The sequence below is a fragment of the Pleurodeles waltl genome, chromosome 7 (assembly GCF_031143425.1).
Source record: "Pleurodeles waltl isolate 20211129_DDA chromosome 7, aPleWal1.hap1.20221129, whole genome shotgun sequence".
NCBI classification, from domain to species: domain Eukaryota; kingdom Metazoa; phylum Chordata; class Amphibia; order Caudata; family Salamandridae; genus Pleurodeles; species Pleurodeles waltl.
In genome coordinates, this window is record NC_090446.1 from 712,737,166 (window position 1) to 712,749,583 (window position 12,418).

A 12,418-nucleotide genomic window follows, 5' to 3' on the forward strand; every position below is an offset into this window, starting at 1 on the left:
TTAAATTATTTTATAGATAGAGTTATGTTGTCATATTCTTATATGTACTCTTTTAATGTTATTTAACCAACCACAGAGCTATTACCACTGTTAAGATAGGACTGAAGCTATATGTATAGTCATTTTTAGCACTCACTATCCAGCACCTATAGAATTTTGACTATAGCATTTTTATTAACTGGAAGCAGGTAGTAGGCTGTTTTTAGGATTCCCCCCCAAATGAAAAGTATATTCTGTGACAAAGAGAGAACCACGTACATGAAACATAATTCAATTATTGAAAGTTCTTGTCCTGAAGTAAAACTACTTGGAATTCAGCTTTCAATCTTTTTTATCCTGAACGATTCTGTCATATCTTCACGATAAACTTATGATTATATTTTATGTTTCAGCATGTCATATCTATATTGAACTACACTTAAGAGCTGTATCATGTTCAGGAGCATACTAAAACAATAACCATTCGTTAGTACAAATTGCTATTTTGGTAGTATCATATTTTAAGGGAAAGCCAATAGATCAATTACTCGATTGAATCTTCTGACTTGAGTTCTGCATTGATTGTCCATTCTTGGAGAATTCAATTAGAGGACAGCTTAGACGATCTATATATTGAAAGGTTTTTGTGATGCCTTTTGTGTAGCCGATCCTAATGTCCCAGTAACAAGAGTCCAAGATTCTTGAAGACTTTTCCAAAGTGGCTTCCAATATATATTGTCTATACAAGGACATATTTCCCATCATCAGATGTTGACTGAGAGCAAGAGAGCAAAAGGGAGAAAATGGATAAAGAAGGCGGAAGATAAAAATAGAAATACAATGCCAAAGGCAGAAACTGGAAAGAAACAAAACATGCAAAACTGATTAGAAAATAACCTCTGCAGAAACCCTTCTTTGATTTGCATGGATCTGCTAAGGGTCTGAGGAAGGCAATGTCCATGCCGGTTTTTTGGTTACGTTCCTGAAACAAAATTGATAGCATCTGTGTTATGCTACTACAATATGGTTTCTGTATTGGTGTTGTAATAAAAGTGTACCTCAGTCAAAAGCATCGGCCTTGTAATGTACCCAAAGCTGATGAAAATAACATGGAATAGCACTGATGACTGCACCTCAGCTATCCAATTAAAAAATCTTTTAAACCACAGATCTAGATTGAACGTCAAGAGAGTGTCCCCTGAACTTTTTGGGATCGTGAGTTATTTCTTTACAAAACAGCACAGAATGTAAAATGTACTCCACTGAGAAAATAAAGTAAATATATACATTTTCCTGAAACAGAATAATGAGAAGTTACATCAGTACCAAATGGCCATCATTCTAGAAGTGTGGCTTCCTCGTTATGTAAGACGTCATTATAAAGACTCTTATGAGTTACTAACTTCAGGGTAAAATTAAAAAAAACGATCACAGCACTTCCTGACCATGTGAAAAAGTATGCACCGTCCTGTGTGTGTGTGGGTGTGTGTGTTTTTAGCTGAAACAATTGCTACGAAGTTCATCGTTGAACGATATATATTTTAATAGAACAAAAGGGTTTGCATTGTACTCGACATTACTTAAAGGCAAAGTAAACATAAAATAGGATATTTGCTTTTTTCCTCAAGAAAAAAATAACTATCTGCAATTATAGTAACACTTAACTACGCAAAATGAGTTGTATATTGTTTGCATTTCCAGCGTAAGCCTAACATTTTCTCGAATGTGAATGCATCTGTGAAAATTACCATCTTCTATACAAGTTAAAAAAATGTTAGACTTGATTCAGTACATTGATTGCTGGAAGGTTATTACTGCATAAAGAATATATGTGATTAATCGGTCATTTCTGAAAGTCTGTTTCGAAGGAATTACAGAAAAAATCTTAATGATTTTCACGTGCGCTTTCTTATTTGTCACAGAAGAACGTACTTCTGTCAAATAAAATCGAAACAATTTTTAGATTAAATCGAAACAATTTTTAGATGCCTAACAATTCGATTTTTACTAATCAGTGAACTAGGTCTAATGTGATTTCGCAATTAAGCTTTTATTTCTTTTCAGATTCAGATGTATACAACATTCCTGCTGCGACGAAAATCAGAAGAAAGGCAACATCCTGAAAGCCACTCCGCTTTGATGATGTTTTCCCCGTGCAGCCCCTCGCTTACAGTAGCCTTAACTTTTTGTTCAATGGTGGTTAGGTCACAATGTGTGACAGAGCTGCCACCCCCCTTTCCCAATTACTACTGCTATGACTTACAGCACATTGTTTAAAAGACGATTCTCTGATTTTTCATATTTTTTTCTGGTGGACTAAATATGGACTTTTATTTGATTTTCATCTTAAATGTATCACGTACAACGAAAGTCTTCCTTTAAGTGTGCAGTGGTTTTGGCGGATCCATTCCATTTCTTGTAAAATACATTGGCCATATGTAGAGTTGTTTTGTCAGACCAGCCCAACAAGTCTAATAACATCTGGGCTAGAGGTTCCTCCCTGTTTTGATCACAAATCAAATTCACTATAGAAAAGCTTGATTACAGAAATTGAGCACAATGAATCAAATTGTTGTCTTCCTATTATGTACTGAAAGTGGTTTAAAAGCATTCTAATATATTTGGATTTTTTGCAAGAGACATACCTTCCAAGAACGTCAGCGGAGTACAATTAAGTTCTAGCAGCCTTTCTTCAACTAAACCAGACCACTACAAATGAAAGTCTCGCCTGCCATCAGATGCCAGGAGCAAAAATGTTTGTCTCTTTGCTCTGTCCACAAGGATATCTGCTTCCTGGGACGTCCTGTGCCGAAAACTGAAGAAAGGCTGTTAAAGACTTTTTCTTTCACTTCAGAGCTGTATGTAAGCACCAACATCATTTAGAGCTAGCCCGGAGTAGCAGTTGTAAACCATGGATTGACCTCTGATTTACTCTGGACACTAACATGCTACCCCTCGACTCCGGGCTCCTCAAAGTAATGGGAGCAATAGGAAGTAAATATTGTCCATAAGTTTTGTTTGCTTTCCGTAGTTTCCACTATCGTCCCTTTGTCTAGCAAAACAGCAAAACAGAGAAACCTTTGAGGGACAAAGGGTGATAAAATGGACTGGGTCAAACATAAAATGTCATTGGCATTTAGTGGCTGAGTGATAGCTGCTGATTCTGCTACCTCTGGCTATTCCATGAATTAACATCAATGTATATAACAATGGTGGAATTGTAAGAATACCTTTCAATCCAACCACCAATTGTTCGGTACATTCAACAACACATTCATCTTTAAAGCTGCCAGATGTTTAGAACTTTGTCCCGTCACAAATTCTTGTCCGTGAACTAGATCTTTTGCCACTTTTAGCTTTCTTTTCAGAACACTTGCAGATCATTTGAGAAGGTTGTATATTCAGACGTGTAAAGAAAACAATCCCTGAGCCCTTCATATGCATCTCCATAGTCTAATACGTATTGGGTGTTCCCTTACATTATCCTTCAAACCATGTAAAATATATGTTATAAAATGGGCTTTTAAACAGTTGCGGTTCCTCCTCTAGGGCAGAGGAGCGTTGCTCCTCTCCCTAAAATGCCCCCCAAGGATAAAGTTAATTTATTACCATTTTATTTTCCATCCTCCAGTCCTGAACCGAGTTTCAGGAAGGGGCAGGGCCAGTGCTGCTGACTGGCAGCAGTGAACTGTGCACAGTTTAAAGTGTGCAAGTCTTTTTGGCTGGCTGTCTTGCGACGGCCAGCCAGACATGCGCACTTTAAACTTCTTCTCGAGAAAGCACCGGCCTCCAGTGCTCTTTAGAGCGCTGAGAGAGGCCGCTCCCTCCAATCCTAATGCTTCTTTCATGCTGGTTACCAGCATGAAAGCAGCTCCAGGATTGCTTAAGGGTATTTTCTGGAGCCCAAGGAGACCGGAACGAGGAGGACGTCATCGTGCAGCAAGCATGGTAAGTGTTTTTTTCTTTTTATTTATTTTTTCACACCACTCACCTTGCACACATGTACCAACACCACATTTCCCCCCACCCCACGCTGCCTACAAGCCAGCCCCTGCTGCTTTTGTTTACATATTTTTTCATGTATGTTGGTTATTTACACCAATTATACAAATTGCTGGTTTGCAGAATGTAGAGTCTGGAGGAAAGAGATGTTGACAAATTTTTGTAAAGTTCACTTTACTTCTTTTCAAAATAGGCATTTATTCTAAATATGCTTCAATTTCCTCACACATCAGCTGAATTCTCAAGTTAACATTCTGCAAATTCTTTACATGTGGTTTGTTAAGGTGTAAGCAAGGTGCTCAGAAAAGTTAAGAAAATGAATACTTCAGTCTGTGGCCAGGGGTGTAACACAAACCTCTGCACTGCAGTGGGACCCAAAACTTTCAGGGGCACAATCCTTCCCAAGGTCCACATTTAGCCTAAGGACAATGAATATCAGAGTGTATTGGGACCCAGGGGCAACTTATAACATTCTGTGGTGGGAGGACATGATTTTGTGTTACATCATCATCTTTTTGCAAATATCTAAATTCTACTACTTGGTTGGATTGCTCCATATTTGCATCCAATATCGCTTGCCCTTAATCTAACATTCAAGAGGCACACAGATGTTTTCTCTTGTATATAAATTACACCTTAATAAGCTAAATATATGCTTGTTTTGCTTAAATGGAGCTAATATGTCACTCAAAACATGGGCCCAGATTTCTTAACACTTTGTTCCAGATTTGCATCATTTTTGTGATACAATCCCAGCGTTTAGGGACTAATTTAGATTTTGGTGGTCTTACCACCGTCCCCCTGAAGAAGTGTCCCCATGTACTCAGTCAAGTTGACAGAGTGCCGACCGCTGTATTCAGATGTCAGCGGTTGGGAAACAAACTATGGCTGCGGCGGTTTCCCATTGCTGGCCGATTGGACTCTGGCGTTGTTGGCCTAGTGGTATACTGCCAACATGATTTAGATATTCCTGTTGTACTGGGGTGTCTGTGGTGCCACCAACATCTAAATCGAGCTCGCAGACTGCCAGGCCGGCGGATGGGAAAATTGTTGAAAAGCGACAGTGGGAGTGTTACCACCAACATGTAAATCAGGCCCAAAGTTTTAGAGATCAGGATTTGTATTGGATAGTATCCCAAAATAACATAAACAGTTGTAATGCACTGCTTTGCATTACTTTCCAACAAGGAGGCGTTTAATGAGTGGTGCATGGGTGTTCCCATGCAAACATCCATGTGTTTTCATGCAGGTCTCTATCGAAAAGGTAGACAGGGATTTGCACTATAATCTTATGCCTCCTCTACTTGGTTTGCGTACATACACAGTGGAAAAAGGCTTAACACAGTTTTTGTACTGGAGGGATTTCTTCCAGTACAACATCTGTGCTTCAGAGAAGGCATTCATCCTTGCAGTATGGCGCAGGATGTTTGAGTTGGTGCATGGTTGCTAAAAGTGCACCAGGTGTTGCAGAGTTGCCTTGCATCAAAGAAAAGTGAATCCAGGCCTTGGATTTGTAAATCATGCATGCTGTGACCAAACATGCACGACAACTTTTGTAGCTGTAAGTCTTATTTCCAACTAACGCTTTTTTTGTAAATGTACCATATGATTGCTCTTTTTCCCTGCATTGCTACATCAGAACGTTATGGGAGAAAGTGTTTCTCAATACACTAATGTTAAGAAAATGATTTTCAGGTCTTTTGGTGTCTAAAAATGCCCAACATTTGTGATTCATGCAACAGCCTGGAATTGCACCCACTCCCATCGTTGCCTGGACAATTTTCATTAACAGGCTTTTCAATAAGGGCATCTGTAATCAGGCCCTGAAATAGTTAGGATCTTTTCTCTCTTTCAGAAAAAAAACAATATGACTCTCCCCCTCCTTTTAATTCATCTTCCTTTCTTTTGATGAATTCTCTCTGAGTCCCACCTTGTTTAGTGTCAATATTTCTCTACTAACCCTATTTACATGTTCCTTCGGATTCGTGATTATCTTTTATGCTGAACGATCAGATCAATATCTCTGTTTCTATCAGTTTTAAGCTCACTCAATCCTGCTTTCACATTTGCATGAGTGAAGCCACATGCTGGATGTATAATCTATAGTCCCAAATGGAACTGTGACAAGTCAGAGGTTCTTCACGTCAGTCCTCGACTGCCGGTCTGTCTTCTGCTTGGTGACCAGCAGATCTGGGTCCCCCGCAAGTTCCTTATGCGTCAGCAAAGAAACTGGACATTACCTTTCACAACCAAGTCTTTTTCACTCAGTAGATCAATTAAGCATCTATGGTCTCCTTCAATCTCAGAAATGGTTTGTCTGCCCACATACTATTGCCCATACTCTTATTGCTTAACATCTTGATTACATTATTGCAATCTACCTTTGCCTCCCAGACTACCGTCTCCATTGTCTTCAGATTATTCAGAATTTATATGCCTGAAACATCCTTAATCTCCAAGACCCAGATTGATCAGATTCCCCAGGAGTGCTGCAGCCAAAAAATATGAGGAGGGAGTAGGAGAGTGTCATATTTACAAAAATATGGCACTCTACTCCCCTCTCCCTTATGCCAGCACAGAAACGTGCTGCTGTGTGCCATGTATACACCCTTGCACCACATTGCAAGGGTGTCTACGTGAGACAAGCTTAGGTTTTGTACTTGACGGATATCCTTACAGTACAAAATACTATGCTTAGAGCAGGGGTCTTCACTTTGGAGAGCAGGCCCCCCTATGGGGGCCTCAAGCGATCCCAGGGGGGCACCAGGCTCAGGCCAAAAGAAGCATTATGCAAATAACAGGGCTTTGGTTTAAGCAGAAAAAATGAGCGGCAGTAAACCGCTCTATAAAGGCCAATCACTAACATATTTTGTCATTTATATCCAAGCTGGAAGTATGTGTCAAAAGGGAAAGGACTCCAAAAACTCTTCCCATCCCCCCACACCCCTCCTCTCACCTCCCACTTCTAATAATCACATTGTGGATACTTTTACACGTTAGTAAGGCCTGCCTAACCAGAATAGTGTTTGGCATCATGTATTTGATTGCATTTTTACAACAGTAGCAGAACTTAACTGCAATGGTTGAATAAGTCTAGACTTCTATAAATATTGCCAAATTAATATAATAATTGTGAAAATTCATTGGGGGTCCCCAATATTTGTTTTCAGAGCGGGGTGCATGGCACATTAAAAAGTTTGAAGACCACTAGCTTAGAGTCATCTAGAAACTTTTCCCACCTCTCATGTGTGCTGTATAGTGCAGCAAACATGCAAAATCGGAAAAGAAAGAAGAAATGAATGCATTTCTCTGTTTTTTCTCCTGGCTGAAGTGGAAGTTATTTTCTTATGCTAAACCTTGTCTACTTTTTTAAGTAAATAGGATTTAGCATTAGAAACCTTGGGTGGTCGCATTGGAACTTGTGCTAAGGAATGCAAAGCAGCAATATGTGCTACTTTGCGCTACTTTTTAGTGATTTTCCAGTGCCACTGGAAAGTAAATTAGTAAAAAAAAGATTTAGCATTGATTTGCATCACGTTTGTGATGCAAGCACAGCACTAAAACGTAGTAAATATACCCCCCAGTGTTTTGCCACATGCCTCTCATTTGAACGACCTGCACTGGCTTCCTCTCACAAAGAGAACTAAACTTAAGGATATCTGACTTGTGCATACAGATTTCCTCAGTCTTGAACCCAACTACCTCAGGAGGAAGTTTAAGACTTATTTACTCTCATGTTTCTTTCTTTTTTTCTCTGCTACACTTTTTTTGATGCCTTACATCAGTACATCTCATCCTGTTGTCTGTTCATTCTCTTGCTTGGCATGCAAAGTCTCTAGCATTCTATCACCTGACCTCAAATCTATCTTCTGTTCTTTAACGTTCAGGAAAAAGCTCAGAACTCACTTCTTTCTAAAATCTTCTTTGGCCTTGAAGGTTTGCTGTCCTTTTCTTCTCAGTGCCAGGACACCCCTATTAGTAATTATTATGATTTACGAATCTGTTATCATAACACATTATAAGATTCCTGACAGTAATATGTGAAGTTGTTGTGTAAACACAGTACAAAGTAGACACAGTACAGTATAGCTGGACAACACTTAGACCCCGAAGGCAAGAACTCCATGTAAAATGGAATCATTTCACACTTGATAAAATCCAAAATCACTGTGTTCCAAATGTATATAGTTATTACCTGTTCTCTTTGTGACCTCAAAATAGGTCATAACGTGAATTTTGGTGCTTACCTTACCAAACAGTCCTAGTATTTAAACAGCATTCCCCCCCACCTGAAATATCTGCAGGTGTGACCTGAAGAAATGTATCCCAGGGATGCAACTTTTATCACACAAGGTAATTACAGGAAGCAATAAAAACTTTACAACTCATAATATCGTTAATTCTGATGTGCAGTTGCATATATATATATAGATAGCTAGATATAAAAATAGTTGTAGATATAAAATCCTATTGTATATTTTGATTATATCTGAAGAAACATACTGCATATGAATAGCCTTAAAATGGGTATTACATTTTCTGGAGCATTCTTTTTTATTTGATATGCAACTTAAAGAATAATATATTTAATGATTGTAGGCTTCAGTATTTGCAAAAGATAGAAGTTCAAAAAATCTTTTATTAAAAGAAATATTCTATTTATACATATATGTGTATATAATTTTCAATAAGTGGATGTATTTTCTATTTTATAACTATAAAAAGACTGAATTGGCATAACAAGAATTAAATGTTTGCATTTTTGTATATGTATTATTTCCAAAATATACATATGGAATTAAAGGCTTAAGGGATGTCCGGAATAGATATTTGCCGAAATTGCAGCTATTAATATGTATTGAACTCCAGAACTATAGGTAAGATTTTTATACATGGTCTAAGCAAAATAAGAATTTGCGTATTCATTGAATAGTGCTGCATTATCACATTTAATCAGTCAACAGAGAATACTCTAATGAGAGATGGTAAGCAATAGGCCACAATGAATGATTTTTGTGCAGGGCTTTGCTATGGTACACTCACCTTTTTGATGAACAGTAATTATCATCAAGTAAATTTCTATGCAACTTAAAGAACAACATGTTTAATGATTGTAGCTTCAGTATGTGCAAATGATAGAAGTTAAAAAAACTTTTATTAAAATAAATATTCTATTTATACATATATGTGTATATATTTTTAAATACTCGGATGTATTTTCTACTTTATAACCATAAAAAGACTGAATTGGCATAACAATAATTAAATGTTTGCATTATTGTACATGTATTATTTCTAAAATATATACATGGAATTAAAGGCTTAAGGGATGCCCGGAGTAGAAAATTTGCCTAAATTGCAGCTGATGCATTTTTAGATAATATTTAGGTATTAATATGTATTGAACTCCAGAACAATAGGTAAGACTTTTATACATGGTATGCCAAATAAGAATTTGAGTATTCATTGATTAATGCTGTATTATCACATTTAATCATTCAACAGAGAATACTCTAATCAGAGATGGTAAACAGTAGGCCACGATGAATGATTCTTGTTCAGGGCTTTGCTATGGCACACTCTTCTTTTTTATGAACAGTAATTATCATTAAGTAAATTTCTATGCAGCCAATTAAGGGAACGGTGGTCCTATGAGCGTAGTCATTTTTGAAATAGAATATGTAATTCATTGTTCTTTTAATGGTTTACTTTGTATATATGATTTGTTCACAAGGTTTTCTCGGATCTTGATATTTTTAGAATGTATGAATTCTGAAAAATCCTAATGATATCTTGGCTCATTTACAATTATTTGCTTCCCACTAATGCAATAAATGTTTTAAAGCTATGTGTGATTTATCAAATGCTCATGGAAAAGCAAATTGTGTATCTTACGCAAAACATTATCTTTCTGTGTAAAGGAAATACATTTTCCACTCCCTAGTTGGTCGCATGCTTGTTTGCTCATTATGGTACATTTTAGATATTTTCATGACTTTAAAGAACTAGTTTGCCTAATCATTAAACTAAAAGGTTGGATAGTAACAGGCATTCAGGGTTCAATACAGGGAACCATAAAAATCTATTTCAGTATTTTCAATATTACAGCATTTAGTGATTTTCATATTTAGAAGACGAGAATAGGGGTAACCTATGGGCACATGTTGAGAACAGTTGTAGTTCACAAAAGTTACAAGTGGTTTCTAATAGATCATGTTGTAGTGCAAGAGTTTTTGGCCATAGATCTATTTGCTTCAATTTTTAAATACCTACTGAAAGCAAGTTTATTTCATGCATCAATTGCTAAACTTAAAGTGTGACTACAACCATCTGGAACTTTCTTTATAGCAGTTTAATAGATTGTGAAGAAACTGCATGCAAGCATAAGTGGTGTGCACATTTTTAAGTGTACCTAGCACCTTGTTTTTTCCACAAATACCCTGTCTTGCACTTTCCCTCACAGGCAAACACATTTAAAATGTTAGATATCAAGGAAGACAATTCATAGGAAATCAGAAATGGCACACAATACATATTGGCAACATCACAGTACACATAAAGGAATTATGTTTATATATAACTTTTTTCATATTTTCCACCTGCAGACAGTGCACAATTGAACTTTCACATCATCTGAACTTTTATAGAGGCAAAGCTCATTTTCCCATTAGTAATTTTAGTTTTTAACAGAACTGGATTCAACTAACATTTCCTCAGGGCGTCATATGTGGCAAAAAAAATCTGAAGTGGTTCTCATTATCAATTATATGCACAGTATAGAATTCCCAGGGCTCCATTTATCAAGGAAGGACAATGCTCAAGCAAAAGCTTAAGTACAGGTGTTGCATATGGTCTGCGACCATGTCATCTGCAAATGACTCATGACCCAAAGGGATGTATACCAAATATCAGCCATGCTGAATAACTTTTAAATATTTCATTAAAATTATTTCCAACTGTATCCTGTAATTTTGACTTAACCATAGAAAAAGATGACTTATGAATACTATTTGGATCTGACCACATGATATTGAGCCTAATATCAGTTAATATCTTTCACATATATCCTGTCCCTAGAAGCTGTTTTATAATTTTTGAATGAAAATAAATCAAAAAAGGCCCCCTGATTCAATAAAGCTGAGGGATTGGTGCACAACCCTGCCCAAATTAAAGCCAGCTGGAAAGCAAATACTTGAAAAATACAACCCTTCGCCAATTGAGGCCTCTAGAGCCTTCTGGGAGATGATTTGAATCCACAAATCCCCTAACCATTCTGTGTAAAGTCCCACCATTGATACTAGACCAGTAGGTTAACAGGGCCCTTGACAATATCCCATTTGTCCTTTGGGTGGATAGAACAGTGTGGTGCATTTAAGAATCTGTGCTGACTAAGAACCATTTAAATTGAACCATACGCCTAAATAGGATAATGTGCTCGAAACTTGCAAAGCAATACTATTTAAGAAAAAGGTTTTAATAGCAAAGTTTGTTAACAGGAAATATCCTACAGTAATGCAGTTTAAATTTTCATTGTTTCATAGTACAGTAAGGCCCTGATTATGAGTTAAGCACACTGGTAGTTAGAGCATGCTAGCTTAAATTGTGCATCACTTTAATTGTCTGATCACAAATTTAAAGCTGCATATGATATTTAGCACACATGCTAAATACCACATGACTGTAATCCACATATGCTATTTAAAGCATTTGCTATTTACAGCCTGGGAAAAATATCAACTACTAGGCCTCGATTACAAGTTTGGTGGTACAAAACACCAAACGTGAGAATAGAGTAAATAGTAATTCCATGGGGTTTGGTAGATGACAAGTGAATTAACACTGATTATGAGTTTTTACTGTGTACTGCGGAATCATTATTTAGTGTATGTCAAATACCAAAAGTCTTTTGTTTAGCACGTGTGATAAATAACACACACAATAAATAGTACATGCATAGAACATCACAAAGTGTCCATGTTCAGGCATTAGAAGTTCCTGGAGTTAGGTAATTAATCCCTAGATAACAGAAACTGACAGAAGACCTTTAGGACACCACAAACATACACAAACAACTTCTTCCTGTGTAGGAGATTCTGCAGTGATTTATCTTGTGTGGCCAACGCAACTTGAAACTCAGCAAACAGAATCTACTGCCATCCTCTGATATCATTCAGTGATCGGTATCAGAAACCTGCTGACTCCTCCATCGTACACCTGGGCAGGGAAAGGAAGCACAATTTTAGGGATCCTGAGCTGCAGGTTCTGGCCAATGAAGTGATAAGACACCATGAACTTCTAATGTGCCATCTAATGCTGAAGTTGTTACCAAAGACTCAAACAAACATACCTGTGGAAGGAGAAAATCAATAATGAATCAACAAATCCACATGATATTGAGTACATTAAGAACGCTTTTAAACCTTGAAATTTTAGTTTC

The 12,418-nt window shown here is 37.1% G+C and overlaps 1 protein-coding gene across 1 annotated transcript in view; it reads left to right on the plus strand.

Annotated features, from left to right (window-relative positions):
- LOC138304580 (solute carrier family 22 member 4-like) overlaps positions 1 to 9,312 on the plus strand; it is a 256,341-nt gene extending 247,029 nt beyond the window's left edge. The window contains exon 10 of the mRNA XM_069244752.1: positions 2,044 to 9,312. Within this exon, the coding sequence (XP_069100853.1) occupies positions 2,044 to 2,119 (76 nt within the window). The 3' untranslated portion in view covers positions 2,120 to 9,312. The remainder of the gene's footprint in view (positions 1 to 2,043) is intronic.
- Positions 9,313 to 12,418: the final 3,106 nt, after the last annotated feature.